Raw genomic sequence first — 19,076 nt, forward strand, 5'->3', positions numbered from 1 at the left:
GAAGTTCGAAAACACCAGGACTCTTCCTAGAGCTGGCCGGCCATCTAAACTGAGCGATCCGGGGGAGAAGGTCCTTAGTCAGGGAGGTGACCAAGAACCCGATGGTCACTCTGTCAGAGCTCCAGAGGTTCTCTGTGGAGAGAGGAGAACCTTCCAGAAGGACAACCATCTCTGCAGCAATCCACCAATCAGGTCTGTATGGTAGAGTGGCCAGACGGAAGCCACTCCTTAGTTAAAGGCACATAGCAGCCCGCCTGGAGTTTGCCAAAAGGCACCTAAAGGACTGTCTGACCATGAGAAACAAAATGGTCTGATGAGATAAAGATTGAACTCTTTGGTGTGAATGCCAGGCGTCACGTTTGGAGGAAACCAGGCACCGCTCATCACCAGGCCAATACCATACCTACAGTGAAGCATGGTGGTGGCAGCATCATGCTGTGGGGATGTTTTTCAGTGGCAGGAACTGGGAGACTAGGGAAAGATGACTGCAGCAATGTACAGAGACATCCTGGATGAAAACCTGCTCCAGAGCGCTCTTGACCTCAGACTGGGGCAACGGTTTATCTTTCAGCAGGACAAAGACACTAAGCACACAGCCAAGATATCAAAGGAGTGGCTTCAGGACAACTCTGTGAATGTCCTTGAGTGGCCCAGACTTGAATCCGATTGAACATCTCTGGAGAGATCTTAAAATGGCTGAGCACCGACGCTTCCCATCCAAAATGATGGAATGGGTGAAACTGGCCAATGATGGGTGTGCCAAGCTTGTGGCATCATATTCAAAAAGACTTGAGGCTGTAAGTGCTTCCAAAGGTGCATCGACAAAGTATTGAGCAATGGCTGTGAGTACTTATGTACATGTGATTTCTGAGTTTTTTTATTTTTAATATATTTGCAAAATCCTCAAGTAAACTTTTTTAATGTTGTCATTATGGGGTGTTGTGCATAAAATTCTGAGGAAAAAAAAAAATCGATTTTGGAATAAGGCTGTAACATAACAAAATGTGGAAAAAGTGATGCGCTGTGAATATCATTAAAGATGAAGTTTACAATCCGGATGCTGCAGTAATGGATGCTAAAATGTTTAGGGTTTGACATCCTATGCACCTAATTTTTGCAAAATAAAACAGTTTTGCATGGCAGTAGTGTCCAAATGCCTAACATACTGATTGGTAATTCCATGTGTACTGTATATGGTTCTCTGTGTGAAGAAAACCTCAATATATATATTTTTTTTATATTTTTTCCACCCTGACTGTTTACCTTTCAGTCTTCGAACCAAACAAGTTGCTCGTGTCTAGACTTTCTTTAACACTGCTGTTTTCTTTCTTTCTATTATTAGGACCAAACTGCACACCGTACTCTAGATTGAAGCCTTAATTTGGGGATTTTGTTTCAGCCTCACTTAGTCAGAGCCATTGAATTTATTAAGCATATTGGTGGCTGCTGCTAACAACGAGAACTAAACCAGTTTATTTTGAAACTGGGAATCAGCATTCTGATGGGAGTTATGCCACTGTCTCACAGACCTGTATTTCACATTCCTAACTCTGATTAATCCTTCAATGAAACCTTAGTTTGATATGCCCCACACTAATAACCTTTGAGGTGAGAAAAACATAAAATCTAGACCAAATTATTATTACAAGATTTTTTTTCTTGTTTTTTTAAAGCACAGAATAAAATACAAAAATGAAAGATTTCATGCAAATGTTATCTAAAGTATTTAGCTTATTGCCTGTTGTAACTTCTGGCTCTTTATACAGTTAAAAACATATGTAATCAAATATTGTATTTTTTAAATAATTCCGTAGCGATGACACGCATTGAGATCTTCCATTCTGTCTTCAAGATGATCTCTCTCCAATTTTTTTTATGTTGTGTAGTATTTTCTGTAAGATATTTGCAGATGTCTCAAAGACATTCCCTTCAGAGTTGGTGCAATGCTTATCTTTTTCTTTACTTTCTCTGTAAGCCTATAATTAAGGTATGCATTTCTTTTAATATTTTCTATTTACACTAATAGTTATCAAACATTTCAGGCTTAATATTGTAGGACAACGTGGGCATTACCCATACTGCTACGCTTTAATGGCATACCAGTTAAAAAAGCGGATTTAATAGGGATGCAGGCATCCAGCTGAATAAAACCCCCACTTGCATTCCTCACGAAGTCACTGAACTCCAGCTTGTACCAGCATCCCCCTGGACATCATCTGATACGAAAGGTGTAAATCAGGAGTTTCACTGACATTTCTCCGGAGGCCCCTCTACAGACCTCATGAGCCAGAAGGTATGAAATGGACTTGGGCAAGGACAAAGACTTATAATTCAAGGCATGGCAACTGAGATGGACCGAAAAACCCACCAACATGGATACACTAGTTTTGTAACTGGAAGTGACTTTAATCCAGTCAGGAGAAGGCTCAACCTTCCTTTAAAACGATCTGCACCACCATCCTGAAGAAGCTCGCTCTCTCTCGATCTCTCTGGGGTATTTGCTGGACACTCCCTGAACTCTCTGGGATTCCCTTAGGTGGGTGTGACTTTTGAAAATGACTGGAAACCTCTGATTTCTGAACCTAAAAGCTATGAGTCTCTTGCTTCAGGGAGCTGATGCCGACAAACTTCTCTTTTTGTGAGCCTCAGAGTAGAGATCCAGTCTGCCAGGCTAAGCACTGAGCCCTGTCTACATGTGAGCAGCCATTACTTCAAGAAGGGAACTTCAGCATCTAAAGTCTTGGGCCAAAAAGACTAATGCTGTGTCCCTAAGAAGCAGCAAAAGACAGCAGAACGCAAACTGAGGAAGCAGCAGCAGAGAGAGTACCCACCAATACATGAAGAATCTTCTACTTTAACCCAGAGCAACAAGAAAGCAATGGCTCCACACCACATCAGACATCATCCATAAAAAACTGGTATTGTAAAACTATTCATCTGTGACAAGATAAAGTATAACTCTAAATGCCAGTAAACAGTCATGATGTGTTCATGACCAGCTTTTAATATGTCAACATATACAGTATCCTACTTCAATAATCCTTGTGTTTATCAATAAATTGTTTTATGCTGTTTCTTAAAGCAAGTGTGCCTCAGTTACCTTAATACAAGTCTAATGGCCACAGACCCGCTTCCTACAACAGACAAAGGTAAGGCAAATAAAATAGGAGCCTGGCCGAACTACTGGAGTAGCCGCCTAAGCATTAGACCCAAGTACTACTCGGGTTGAGAAAACCGTGCTAAAAGCATTAGTACCGAGTGTTACTCGGGCACCCGGACAGATGAGTCTTGCGTAAGCATTAGAACCACGAATCACTCGGGCTGTACAGTAAAAGTGCTGTTAGTACTGCCATTCTTTGCAAAAATTATGTCTGAGTGTAGTTTTTCACTAATTATGAAATATCTGCACTTTACCAGCAATGAAGACTTTGATGAGAATACACATTCAGCTGATGAAGAAAATTTGGAAACATTTACATTCTGGACCGCGATGTCGGCATCAATGAAAGTCTCATGGCTTATAATGGCAGAATGTCAAGGATGCAGTATATTGCGAGCTTTGTGAATCTAAATGTACACAGGGAAAGGGATAATATTTGATCCAAAATACAATCGGTACAGCGTTGCTACGTCATCAGTGCCAACTTTAATAGATGCACTGCTGGATCAAGGTTACTGTGCAACCATGGCCAATTTTTATACTTCGCCAGAACTATTTGACATCTTGCTGCAAAGAAAGACTCGCACATACGGAACAGTGCTTCCTAAATGTTGTGGCATGCCTGAAGACTTTGGCAGAGCTAAATTACAGCAAGTATAAAGTGCTTGCACTAAAATGGAAGGACAAGAAAGATGGTTGTCGTCTTATCACTGTACATTATGCAGCCACAATTACTGTACAGACAAAAAGCAACAAGTAAGTTATGAAGCCTTGTGCTGTGGTCGATGACAAAAGCATGATGTGCGGCATAGATCATGCAGATCAAGAATTGACTTACTAGCCTGTTATTTTGAAGCAACAAAAGAAATACTAAAAAAATTATATTTCGTCAGCTGGTGGAACAATGCATTTAGAAAGCATTCATCCATCCATTATCCAACCTGCTATACCCTAACTACAGAGTCACGGGGGTCTGCTGGAGCCAATCCTAGCCAACACAGGACACAAGGCAGGAAACAAACCCCAGGCAGGGCGCACACACACACACACACACACACACACTAGGGACAATTTAGGATCACCAATGCACCTAACCTGCATGTCTTTGGACTGTGGGAGGAAACCCACTCGGACACGGGGAGAACATGCAAACCCGGGTCTCCTAACTGCGAGGCAGCAGTGCTACCGACTGCGCCACCATGCTGCCCGAATGCATTCATGTTATACGAAAAAAAAAAAAAAAGCTGGCAAAACTGTATCTCAAATCATTGGCATACATCCACCGTCCAAAATACTGCTAAAGAGATGCAGTCGACCCAGCATATCACACATCAATCCAGAGCATCATATTGGTAGCCATTTAATTGATTATATACCTCTAACAGATTCCAACTCATACCTGTGCAGGTATGAAGAAAATCCGAAAAGAAACGCACTATTATTGTCCCGACTATGACATTGGATTGTGTCTTTCACCGTGCTTTCAGATTTACCACACCAAAGACTCATTTTGAGATTATATATTGTTTTGACATCATTAGTAGTAGTAGTAGTAGTAGTATTACTGTTATTTTTTATGTTATTATTCATTTAATATTATTTTTGTTTATTATTATTATTATTTGTATCATTATTATACTTTTCAGATTTAATAAAAATTAAATAAAAATGCAATGCTTTTTACATGTTTTTTTGGAATAAAATGCAATGCTAAGGAGATCAATTGCCAGTATTGACGAAGGCAAAACTGATAATTAACAAAGTAAAATTTTTCACATTATTATGGCATCCTCCTGGGTGGCCAAGTTACTGATTTAATAATCATCAAAATATCCAACAATATCTTAAAAGGCATGTCTATCTTTAAATAATCAGCTAATAATTTCAAAGCATAATACTTGCATAATGAAGCATTGTGGTTAAAAAGTTGTTTTTACTGCATTACATAAAAGAGGACTTGTTTTTGTGGTTTTAACTGAACTCCTTGTCCTCATATTCAGTTTATGCTTTGGTTATGCAAATACATTCAAAATATTTGATATTTCAATATTTTAAACGCAGATTCATCTTGCATGTGTACATACTGTAAATACGTGTTTTAAATGTATACTGCAAATATGAGACATTATTTAAGCTGCAAAACAAGAACTTTTCAAATGTTAACATGCCTACCAATTCCCAGAATTTCTGATAAAAATATGTATATTGAAGTTATTTCATTTTTTGGGCAGTATTGGAAGTATCAGAACAGGGTTATGAAAAAATGGAAGGTATTGTATGTTGTGATTGTGTCTTTACGAGTTAACATCTGCGTTGTGCTGTCGTGGAAGAAACTTTTCTCCAAATTTAAAAAAATTCAGTCATGAAGCGCAGATGTGAATGCAAAAAACTTTTTGATTTGCAGAGTTATGCACAAATGTATCAGTCAATGGAGTGAGCCATCAATTAAACAATTCATCTGCTTTTATACTGTGTTCTGATTATATCGCCCAATACATCACATCATCCGACTCTTAATATGCAGATCTTTATTACCTCCCCTATTCAACCGATGCCAGTAGTAATTTCTGACTCCTGTCAATTCTCCCATTATTCTAACTACTGTGGTACGTCGTTAAGAGGGGTGTTTTGTAGATTATCATATTGATTTTAGCACTGCTTCATATGAGTGGTGTTTGGCTTTAACATCAATTCATCCCCACTTTCTGGAGGGGTGTTTGTTATTCATTTAGCTCATTCTAACCTTAGAAAATGACATTTGGTAATTTGTATAAAATGGGCCCTCTTGTGCTTTTAGCTTTAAATTGTATTTAGTTCACCCTTGAGTTACACTCAAAGCTTTTCCTTGTGTTTTAATAATTCATTCTGTTATGGCTTCATATATATACTTGAAATAAATTGTATATATTAACTATAATTCCATATTGCCTTGTTGAAAGTCATAGTGCCACCAAGCCTTTGGACTTTTTCCTGAATGTAGTTTGGAAAAAACTGGAGTCCAGGTAATTTAGCAACTAAAACGAAACACTGGCCTTGTTCCTGCTGTATCACAGAGTCGTTTCATATGCTGCCTGCATGGACCTTTTGTTTCAAGAAGTTAAGTGCTTCTTTGCTCTTTTTGTGCTTGTCTGCTGTGTGTTTTGAGTGTTGTGTCCGTGTTTGTGAGCCAACATTACAGTAGGCTTTAGATAAGAGAGCCTAGTGTACAACGGAGCATGTGGCCCTGCAAAATACACTCTCTATGTCTGCTTTGGACTTTCTCCAAGTACCTGAATTTTTTTTTTCTTTTCTTTTCATTTCATTACCTCAAGTTGTGGAAGTTAAATTGAATAAATCTTACACATTAAACTCTATTCACCCAACTCTCAGTGGGTGATTCACCCCATTAATATCACCCTATAAAGATATTAATAAATTAATTTCTACACAAACTGATATTTACACGCTGTCATATCTCCAAAGAATGATGTGAGAACTTTCTGGGAAACACTTTAAAGTTCAATATAGCTGAGGGGACAAATAATCTTTGTGGTTTTACATAAAAATAAATTTCAAACTAGAAGACCACCAGAATTAATTACAGATATTTCTGAACCCAATCGGAAATGTGCACGATCATCCAATACTGTTCTCTACAAAATAAGGTTGTCATTACAAACCAAATTCAGTGTATTGACTACAACAAAAATACTGCAAATGATTAATAATTGACAGTATTTTCATTGAGAACATGAAGAAAAGACTAATAAGATTCTACCTCAACAAATACAAAAGACGGAAAATTAAAAAGCAATTGCAGAAATTAATAATGGGTCTGTAGGACAGACCTGCATTACCTATTTTGGTTTGCTTTGGCTGGCCAGATCCTCTAAACTTCCGTTCAAATGTCATTTCTGCCCTCACAGGGCCTCACTTTGGAATGCAGTTTCTGGGGTTCATTTAATAAGGCTGATTAATCACAGGCCAACTGACTTCCAGAAATGTCTCCATGATGCATAATTTAAACACTGGTCCATAAGCAAAGAGTCATAACTCGGAGATTCCATCCATCCATTATCCAACCTGCTACATTCCAAGTACAGGGTCACAGGGGTCTGTTGGAGCCAATCCCACCCAACACAGGGCGCAAGGCAGGAAACAAACCCCAGGCAGGGTGCCAGCCCACCGCAGGGTGCAACTCGGTGATTGGCAACCTTAATGTACAAAACTTTGCACCAAATGATAAACAGAAGGTTGAGCTTATGCGCATCCAAGAAATCAATGGCAAAAAATCAACTCCTTTCTTTATTACAAGAACTAGATCAGGGCTTTCTTTCTATATGCTCTCCCTGCTTTTGACCAGGCTGTAACTTCTGCTCCACCGCAGGAGACCTGTTGTGTGGCTGTAACAAAGGCTGGAGGGACCAGTTTTATTCTGAAGCACAACCAGGTGTTAGACTGAGCAACAGTGAGACTGCATGTAAAGCCATGTGTTGTTTAGCTAAAGATGGAAATCGAGTTCCCAGCACACATACATTTTATGCTACTAAAAGAGGATCATTATACACTGTGTGCACAATTATTAGGCAAGTGAGTATTTTGACCATATCATCATTTTTAATGCGTATATTCCAACTCCAAGCTGTATTAACTTGAATGCTTATTGGATTTAAGCACGTCAGGTGATGTGTATTTGTGTAATGAGGGAGGGTGTGGCCTAAGGAGATCAACACCCTATATCAAGGTGTGCAGAATTATTAGGCAGCTAGTTTTCCTCGGGCAAAACGGGCCAAAAAAGAGATTTAACTGACTCTGAAAAGTCAAAAATTGTAAAAAGTCTTTCAGAGGGATGCAGCACTTTTGGAATTGCTAAGATATTGGTGTGTGATCACAGAACCATCAAACATTTTGTTGCAAATAGTCAACAGGGTCGCAAGAAACGTGTTGAGAACAAAAGATGCAAATTAGCTGCCAAAGATTTGAGAAGAATCAAACGTGAAGCTACCAGGAACCCATTATCCTCCAGTACTTTCATATTCCAGAGCTGCAACCTACCTGGAGTGCCCAGAAGTACAAGGTGTTCAGTGCTCAAAGACATGGCCAAGGTAAGGAGGGCTGAAACCCAACCACCACTGAACAAGAAACATAAGTTGAAACGTCAAAACTGGGCCAAGAAATATCTGAAGACAGATTTTTTTCAAAGGTTTTATGGACCGATGAGATGAGAGTGACTCTTGATGGACCAGATGGATGGACCTGTGGATCAGTAATGGGCACAGAGCTCCACTCCAACGTGGAGGTGGGGTACTGGTATGAGCTGGTATTTTTAAAGATGAGCTAGTTGGACCTTTTGCATTGAAGATGAACTCAAAATCAACTCCCAAACCTACTGCCAGTTTTTCGAAGACACTTTCTTCAAACAGTGATACAGGAAAAGACCATGATTTTTATGCAGGCCAATGCTCCATCACTTGCATCGAAGTTCTCCACTGCGTGGCCAGCCAGTAAAGGCCTTAAAGATGAAGGAATAATGACATGGCCCCTTCCTCATCTGACCTAAACCCTATCGAGAACTTGTGGGCACTTCTTAAACGCTAGATTTACGGGGGAGAAAAACAATACACCTCTCTGAAGAGTGTCTGGGAGGCTGTAGTCACTGCTCCACAAAAAGCTGATCGTCAACAGATCAAGAAACTGACAGACTCCATGAATGGAAAGGCTTATGACTGTTATTGGAAAGAAGGGTGGCTATATTGGTCATTCATTGATTGATTTATTTTTTTTGAAATGTCAGAGATGTTTATTTGTAAATTTTGAGGTGTTTGTTTATTATTCTCACTATAACAGATGAAAATAAACAAGTGAGATGGGAAAATTTTCATTTTTCCTTTAGTTGCATAATAAATCTGCACACTAATAGTTGCCTAATAATTGTGCACATATGTATTCCCCTGATGATGTTCACACTCACATTTCCGTTGTGAAACATTCAGGTTTCAGGTTTATTAACATTTTGGATTGACTGATAGCACTGTGTTTGTTCCATATTAAAATTAATCCTCAGAAATACAACTTGCCTAATAATTGTGCACACAGTGTACAGTATGTGAATCTTCAAAGACAAACTGCAATACTGCCTGCAACCACAAAATTCAGCCAAAGCAAGGAAGAAGAGCTCCTGAACGTTAAAGGAAAAGTGTGCATTAAAGAAAATACTAGAATTTTTTTTAATTAATTAACATTAATTGAAAGGTAAGAATTTGTAAGTTACATGTTTTTTTATAGGAGAGATAATGTTCAGACTATGCTAGCGTAAATAAATGTTTTGTGTCTGTTATTATCCTTTAGATATCTACAGAAGACATCTTTTGCTATTCTTGTGTTAAGAATACATTGTATTATTTGGTTTTTTGCAGGCACGCATGTTTGGGTTATTTAAAGAAAAATAGTCTATCACCACTTCTAAACCACAAACAGAGAAAGTGAATATTATTTAAGATGGACTTTCACCAGTTTAATAACTTTGTTTATAAATTGTATGAATCTCTTCATGATCCTGGTGTCTCAGGCAGAGGGTGAAAAGGAGATCCCTTATCCACGCACACATCTAAAGTTACTGAGTGCAAACACATTAAGTAACAATTTAAGGACTGCTAAAGGGTTGGGAACTACAATTAACTGGCACCCAATGTGGTTCGGCCTTGTACCCAGTGCTGCCAGACTCTGGCCCTTTGCAGCACTGAATTAAGAATGTTTGAGATTGTTATAATGCTGTAGGAAAAGGGTATGAAGACTGACATGAAATATTAAATGTACGGGATGTACAGTAGCACTATTATATCCTTGGTTGTGTCTTACTAACTGTAATTTAACATATAATCTTCAGTTTATTAAAAAAAAGTTTGGTATTTGGTGCACTATATTAATCCCAGAGGATTAATCCTCATATCCAGATTTCCAACAAGCAGATAAAAGTTAAGAGTTTCTATGGGTACTCGAGGTTTTTTTTCCACAATCTTTAAATTTTATACATTAGATTAACTGCCAATTCTAAATTGGCACATAATATATTTTGCTATCTGCATGACTATACTCTGTGACCGAACAGCACCCTGTCCAGGACAGAATTTTGTGTTGTGGTCAATGTTGTGAGAATGGACTCTGTCCTTACCAACTCTGAATTGAAATAAAAAGCTCTGAAAATAAAAGGATAAAGAACTAGTGGAAAGTTATTAACCTTTGAATGTGTTGGCTTCCTTGACATAAACAGGTGCTGTCTTCCTGTTATACTGTATAATAGAAAATGAAACTTGTAGATCAGAGCAATCCTCTAAATATTTAAATTTGTATACAATTTCCACAAATTAATGTCTAATGTACATTTGACGATTTTCATAAAATCAACAAACAAATCTTTAATCATGGAAAATTAATGTAAAGCCCATGTGCTGCATTCATCTAATTGAAACATGAGATTGCATATAATTATATCTCTGGGATGAAGTTTGCTCTCTTATTATTCAGATACAGAACAAATATCATATAAAGTCAGTACACAACTTTGGTGGGAAATAATTAATGAATTAATATTCCTAAATAAAGTTTTGGTTACTCTAATCATCAGTCACATGAGTTACAAAGTAAGGACTGAGGAAACTGTAATACTAATATTAATAACGATTAAAAGTCATGCAGAACCTGGTTAAGGTTAGCCTGACAGTTTACATTAGCATGACCTTTGGGTAGTTTAAATTCAGCATTTCATAATGACGTCGAGTTCTGCTTCTCGAATTGCAAAAATCTGTAGCTTTTAAACGTGTACCGTACCCAGTAATTTTCTTACATTCTGAATTATCCTCGTCATTTGCTAATAAATCACTTTCAGTATAAAATACACAACTAAAACCAACAAAAATGCACAGAATTCACTACAAAAATTGCCTTGTGAAGCTGAGCTGAATGCGTTTTAGCCAACGTCTTGGTCTTGGGTGGATGCTTTTAAAGAACTGACAATGATCAGATTAAAAACAATAACCTTCACCGTTAAAGTTCCTCAAATACAGTATAGCTACACAATACCACTGCGACTTCTAAGCAGCCTAACCTGCGACGGACACAAGACCACACCTCTAACATACGGGTACTAACGCGATCAGCTGACTCTTCACAACGTGTCTTATGACCTTCTTCACTTGACAAGAACAGGAAGTTAACGAATAAAACATGACATCGACAGTATTGCTTGCATGTACTTCCTTGCTAATCGTTGGATATTTTATTTAATCGTAAATTATAGCCATGTTTGTGCGATGGCGTAAAACGGAATTGGTCCAAGTTGCGAGGGGACTGATAGTGTTAATTTTCGGTTCTTGCGTTTTGTCGGCATCTTATTCACCAGAAAGCAAGTGGAAAGTGACCAATGTTAATGGCTCTATAAGTGTGGCCGCCGAAGTGCCGGGCTGTGTGCATACAGCGTTACTAAAAGCCCGCCTCATAGAGGTGCGTATTCAGCCAGTTAACACTTATTGTATTTATTTAGAAGTCTGTTTTATGGTAAATTTTTGTATTGTCCGTTGCTTAATTTAACAGTATAATTCATATATTACAACAATACATCAAATATAACAATGATTCAAAGGAAAATGTTTCAGTATTTTTGATCACTTGGAAATTTCAAACTTAAAATCGATTTTATTCAGCTCAAGTGAAAATGACGAATCTGTGTTGTGTAATGAAATGCATCTTCCTCTTATTATTATTTCGGCTGATTCTGTTAGAGGTCGCCACAACGGATCATCTTCTTCCATATCTTTCTGTCCTGCATCTTGTTCTGTTACACCCATCACCTGCATTTCCTCTCTCACCACATACATAAACCTTCACTTAGGCCTTCTTCCTTTTCATCTTCCCTGGCAGCTCTATCCTAAGCATCCTTCTCCCAATATACTCATCATCTCTCCTCTGCACATGTCCAAACCAATGCAATCTCGCCTCTCTGACTTTGTCTCCAAACCGTCCAGCTTGAGCTGACCCTCTAATGTACTCGTTCCTAATCCCTTCCATTCTCGTCACACCCATACATAATCGGCATAAAGGAGTACTTTTTGTAAATAGTTCTGCATTCGGAGTCTCGCAGTTTTATTTTGTGTGTGTGTTTTTTTTTCTCGGCGCTTTTATAGCTGTTGGTTTTGTAGTATCACTGTTGCCAGGGGGAATGCAAGTAAGAATTGAATTATGTACACATGACAATACACTTTAACATGATTGTTTAGAAAAATGGTGACGTTCTCATTTGCAGTGGTGAAAATATTGGGGAGTATAGGCATCCTTCTTAGCACGGCTTAGAGAGGTGAAATTTGAAAGTTTATATTTTGCTAGTAGAGGCTACAGAGTGGCATAACTGTATTTATTCGGGATGTCTTGAAACCAAGTCCAAATTTCTTAAAATGGTAAATGTTCGCATTCAGTCCTACTGAATGCTTTTTCAAAATATTTATGGTCAGAGATCAGCATATCAGAGAATTCAGATAAAGGTGAAATAATAATAATAATACATTGTATTTATTTGTAGGCGCCATTCTAAACTCTCAAGGACACTGAACAATAGACAAAACACAAATTGTAAACAAAAGTAAATACAAACGTTAAAATCAGACAGCAATTGTAATTAAAGCGAAAAAGCAGTCTTAAACAAATGAGTTTTAAGTTTAGATTTGAAAAGTGAAAATGATGCAGCATTTCTAAGCTCAGCTGGTAGTGAGTTCCAAAGCTGGGGAGAAGAGCAACTGAATGCTCTGCTCCCCATAGTGGTAAGACGGACGAAGGGGGCAGTCAAGTGGATGGAGGAAGAGGATCCGAGGGTACGGGAGGGAATGGCAACATGGAGGAGGTCAGACAGATATGGAGGGGCAAGGTTGTGGATAGCCTTAAAAGTTAGTAAGAGGATTTTTAATCGAATTCGGAACTGAACTGGAATCCAATGAAGCTGCTGTAAAACGGGAGGCTTCTAGTAATGATGCGGGCAGCAGAGTTCTGGACCAGTTGAAGCTGATAAAGCGATTTGCGAGAAAGACCAAAGAAAAGGGAAGTGCAATAATCAAGACGTGAAGTGACAACAAGGCTATGAACGAGGATAGCAGTAGTGTGGGGAGTGAGGGAGGGGCGAATACGATTAATTTTACGCAAGTGGAAATATGCAGACCGGGAGATGTTATTGATGTGGGACTGAAAGGATAAAGTACTGTCAAGGATGACACCCAGACTCTTAACATGTGGGGAAGGTATATACAGTATACTATAATGCTAGTGAAATGCACATTGTTATGGTAAGGATTCCATCTGTTTTATTTTGAACAAGATGAATTGTAATATTGATAAGCATGAGTAGGATTTTTAGCCACCATTCATATCCATCTAGTTCCAGGGTTGTGGAGAGTCGAAGCTTGTCCAAAGTGCAAATTTGAAAGCAGACATGCATGAGATACGATATTGGCCCTCTGCACGGCAAACGTATGCAGAGACCCACGGGATTCAGCGGAAGCCCTGCCAAGATCCTAAAAAAAGAGAAAGAATACAAATGTAAACGGTTGAATCATCTCACTTAGTTTTTAAATACGTATAACTCAAAACCTTCTTCAGTTGTTGCTTTAAAGTAGTTTTACATCAATGGCTAGAAATACTGGCCCTTGACCTGTTCCTGGGTGTATAATGTGACGGAATAACAAACACACAGTGAAAGAGTGATGCTAGCGGCTGTCTCCGTGCTCGGCTTCCCTTTAGTACCACACCGTTTGACGGTTTCCAGCTAACAGACCTAAGCCCAGTCTCGCTCACCCCAGGCTGTTTTTCCACGTCCATGTCTTCCGTCTGCGCTGATTCGAAGCCTTCCCTCTTCATACGTAGAATATGACGTAAACCCATCCCTCTCGTTTTCCTCCTCTTTGAGTCGATCCATGCCAAAATCGAGACTGCTTGGAAACCACGAGTCCAAAGGGAAAAGGCGGAAATCAGTATATAGCAGATGACTGCTGTCTTTCTCACCTTCTCCACTCCCCAACAGGAAGTTTTGTCTTTTTACCAACATAACCATATTTGACGATTTGCTAAACGTTTTCAGTGTACTGTAACTTCATTTTTATAACAGTTATAGAAATACACAATACAAAGAAGAATGTTAGTAATAAACACAACATTTATACAGTGGGAGAAATAAGTATTTGATCCCCAGCTGAATTTGTATGTTTGCTCACTTACAAGAAATGGAGTCTCTAATTTTATGGTAGCTTCATTTTAATGGAGAGAGACAGAATATCAACCAACAGTCCAGGAAAAAAGCATTACATTGTCATTAATTGAAATAAGTATTTGATCCCATGCAACTCAGCCAGAATTCTGGCTCCTACAGATTGGCTGGGTGCACAGATTACAATGAATAAATCAATCAATTACAGATACACCTGATGTCAACTCGTTGTATGTACAGTATAAAGTATACCTGTCCACAGAATTAATTTCTTCCATTCCATCCACTCCACCATATACAATATATATATATATATATATATATATATATATATATATATATATATATATATACATACACACACACACACATATACACAGGGTGGTCCAGATCGTCTGAATGACTTTGATTTATGCGGGGACAATTCCATTTCGGCGCGAAGACAATTCTTCATGTTGTGAGTTTGCACACTTCTCGATGGTCCGGGATTTTTTGGGTGATTTTTTTATGTAATAAACTTAAGTTATAGCGTAATGAAAATTGCATAATTAGATCTGGACTACCCTATTGGGTTTAATAAAGGCGTCAATCTCTAATGAACCTTTTCCCAGGGAGCTTGCGCCCCCTGCTGGATACAAGGTCTCATTTTAAATTTATAAAAATAGTAATAATGATGCAAGTAAGAAGTTCACCATACAGGTAACAATAATGTTCCTAAATGCACCCGGACTGGAGGCATCACGGTTTGGTAGTCTGACTTGCCAGCATCACAGACTCCTCCAAAGCACTGTCCATAAAGCTTCTAAAAATCATTAGGTCTTACCTTCATCAGCTTCATACCATCTACTCAACTATATGTCTGAGAAGAGCTAAATTCTTCATCTCTGATGACAGTAATCCAGCTCATCCCCTGTTTTCAATTCTGCCTCTGTTAAGCGGTACTGGGGTCTCTCCATCTGATTCATGAATAGCTTGTGTCTCCAGGCAATAAAGTCACTGAACTTGCAGTAACCTAATCCTATACCTGCCCTGCACTGTATACTATACCCACCTGCTGGTTCATGTTAGTTTACTGTACATTGCTTTTTAACTCTCATCTTAGCTACTGTAATTTGTTATGCTGTTTGTTCATAACTTTATCTGCTGATTTAGTTTACTGTAGTATGGATCACTACAACTGTGGCACAAGAATTTCACTATGTTTTTGCAGTGTGTGTAACAATAAAGATCCCTAATCTCTAATCTATAAACTGTTAAAGCTCATACATTATCAGACCTGCTTAATTCAGTTCAAGGTTATGGAAGATGAGAGCCTATTCTGGCAGTTAATGATGGTACCAGTACATTTTGGATTACATTCCTGCATGCATCCACACTTGCTCACCCTGGGCCAATTTAGTGTTCCCAATTAACATAACATAGAATTATGGTAGGAGAGCTCAAGTACCAAAAAAATAACAAAAAGCCAGCAATGGGGTGAATGTGCAAATTCCACACATGTTAGAAACCAGGACACACAAATCTGAGATGACAGTACAAACCACTATTCCTTTACGTTATTCAAGACAAGCCAAACCACAGCACAATTTTTGTAAGAATGCAATTGAACAGTGTCATGGAAGTCAGTGTTTCACCAACGTCATCTTCACTCATGAAATAAACTATTAATAACATAGGTGCTGCATATCTGAGTGATTGATTGGCCATTGTGGAAGATGACTGTATAAGACTCCTGTTCAGTTCAGGGGTTTATAATGGTATTACTCCAAAAGAAATAACTATCAGTAAAAAATAACATTGTCTAATCCACTTAATCCAATTTGGGCTTGAAGCAGGTCTGTGGTACATCCTGGGACAATACAAAAACCTACCCTGGACAGGTCACCGGCCCATTTCAGGAGCTGCCCACACATACATATACTGACAGGGTCCTGGTATAACTCCTTCTGTTGGCCTTGAGACATGCCTGATGAAGTTCTTAAAAGCCCTCTGGGGAATCATTGTCGTGTGCTGTCCATATTCTAATATTTTTCCTGTACAACAATTTTAAAAAATAAAGGTGACAGAGTGGTTCTTCAGAGCAGTGCCATATGGGAACCATTTTTTTGGCTCATAAAAGACAAATCCACATTAAGATCCCTGAAAAAAAACTATTTCTTTTGATCCATAACAGGCTCCATATAGTAAATATCCATGGATAGATGGTAGCAGATTTGTGAAATACCACTGGGTTTCTGATTTTAAAAGGACTCTTGCCACACACAGTCACACAGATTAAGTCCACCTTTCCTTAATCTGTTAGTGTTCTGCTAGGAAGCCTACCATAAATTTAAGATTGCATCTTTTTCTACATATTAGGAAGTTTTTCACAAGAATAAAGAATCCTGCCTGGAATGAAATGGTGCTTTGTAAAGAAGTAGTTCTTTGAGGGACCACACAATCCAGTAAAGAACCATAATAATTTGCCATTAAGGAAGCTTTAGGTTTCTAGGAAGTTAGATCAATATACAATCGCTTTACGTTTAATTTATTTGAATCAGCAGATTTTGTAAGAAGATGTGTGCAGGGAGGGTTTTGATAAACATGCTTGCTTATTTTCCATTGAAAGGTGGGACTCGGTTTCCAGACCGCCTTGACTGTGTACATTCCCGATATAACATTGGGTACTTCAACCTGGTGGTAACAAAGAATAACAAAATTCAGCTGCTGACCATAAAGTGGCAAAATCAAATTGACAAAATACCCAAACTGAAACAAGATAGGGCATTTCTGCTATAGAGAAATTGTGTTTTTTTTCTCTTCAAAATAAAGACACAGAATTGAGACACTCCAAGAGGTATTTGGTACACGTAATTAAAATTGAACTTTTAGAGTTGAAGCAAATTTGGTGTTCTGTGCAGGCTGAACAAACCTGGTCATGCTTCACCTTTCCTGCTGCAAAACATAATGTTGGAAGTATCTATGGTTATCTATGATCAGATATTAACAGTAAAGCGGTTAATAAAACGTACAAAATTATTGATCTTTTTGACATTGAAAGTGAGCACAGTTAAATGTGTAACTTGCTTCTTGCAGAGTCTTGTTTTTGGCAGAAATGAAATTTGAATGAAATTCCAGCCAGTAGAGTACATACATGTAATACAACCCAACCATTTTATGATTAAGGGTCGAAGATTGAATGACTCGGGGAGAAACTTCACATACACAGAAATTGGGCCTTAGATCTCAGTGTTGTGAGACAACTGTAGTAATTAGTGTCCATTGTGTTGCACTGTTTCAGTATAATTAATAAGGTTTTCCTCTAAGAAAATAAGTGAAAAACTGAACACCTTTTCACTTCCTTCAGCAAAAACAGAAAATACTCTTGTGCATATTCTCTGTTAAAGAGTAATACTGCCTCTGTTAATGGAATACATCTTATTAATTCTGCATCTGGCGTACTTGGTAATGTTTAAGTTCAGAGCTAAAGGACATTAGCAGTTGTTGGCATTCAGAGATGGAAGAAAATAATGCATAGTTAGTTCTAAAAAGTTTGTTATAAAAGTGTTTCCTCCCTCTGTTTTTCAGAACTTAAAATTTGGTGATTAATTGTGAGTATTCCACACAATTTAATAGGTACAAATTTGATTTTTTCATTGCGCAAATGTCCCACAAACGTTTAGTTCTTCAGTCATGCTCCTGGAGGGCCTCAGTAGCTAAAGGTGTTCACTCCAGCCAGTTTCCTAATTAGAACTCAGTCCTTCCTGGTAATGAAACTTGGTATTTAACTGTATGTCTTGTTAGTGTTTTGATCCATCAAAGATTCATTTTAGTTACATTGTAGATTAAAGGTCATCAGTTGCAGTCCTGGTGGTCCACTTGGGTTTCAGATTTTAACTTCAACCAGTTTCTTAATTAGAATGCATTTCATTACTAGTAAAGCTATATGTTTTTGGGATTAATTTTAGTTATCTTGCGTGTTACAATTCCAAACCCTTAATTGCCTATTTTAGTTTTTAGCATCTGCATTTATTTTCCTGTTTTCTTAACTAGACATTAGTTAATCATGAAATGCAAATAACCAATACACCAGCAGCTCTCCAGCTAATGTGCTTCCTTTAAAACCTGTGCATATGCACCATGAAGTATCTGTGTTTAACAAAATGTTTTGAAATAAATGAGAGGGGAATTGGAAGGACAGGTAAGTTTAAATCTGTTTTGGTCCACATAACACATGGATAATGTTGTCAAAGAAGGAAACTCTACAGTGCAATTAAAATTTCTCTTCGATAAAAAAAAAATACTAACTTGACAAATATTTAAATACCAAGTTTCATTATCAGCAAGGACTGTCGTCTAATTAGGAAACTAGTTGGAAGGAGAACCTGCAGCCACTGTGGCCCTCCAGGACTGTGTTTGAGGACCCCTGTGTTACTTGGTAAGCAGATTCTCTTGCATGTTGCATAAATGTTCAACGTCTTTTTAAATTTACTAATTTATAATTCAACCTAATTGTTCCTTAGGAATAAATATATTTTATTAGATATTTGTTTTATTAAAATCTCATGCTTTGGATATCCCCTTTCTGTTGCGGTTGCTCTTCTGGAACAGGAAGGTGCTGATTTGCCAGTCTTATTGGCTGTTTGGGAGCTGAGCAAGTGCACACCAGGAGTCGAAGATGCAGTTGTATGTCTTTTCTTTCAACTGCGCTTTTCA

At 38.1% G+C, this 19,076-nt stretch overlaps 1 protein-coding gene across 1 annotated transcript in view; it reads left to right on the top strand.

Annotated features, from left to right (window-relative positions):
* The first annotated feature begins 11,329 nt into the window (after positions 1-11,329).
* Positions 11,330-19,076, top strand: part of manba (mannosidase, beta A, lysosomal) — a 51,328-nt gene continuing 43,581 nt past the window's right edge. The window contains exon 1 of the mRNA XM_039759227.1: positions 11,330-11,638. Within this exon, the coding sequence (XP_039615161.1) occupies positions 11,438-11,638 (201 nt within the window). The 5' untranslated portion in view covers positions 11,330-11,437. The remainder of the gene's footprint in view (positions 11,639-19,076) is intronic.

This window comes from Polypterus senegalus, chromosome 7 (genome assembly GCF_016835505.1).
Source record: "Polypterus senegalus isolate Bchr_013 chromosome 7, ASM1683550v1, whole genome shotgun sequence".
Classification (NCBI taxonomy): Eukaryota; Metazoa; Chordata; class Cladistia; order Polypteriformes; family Polypteridae; genus Polypterus; species Polypterus senegalus.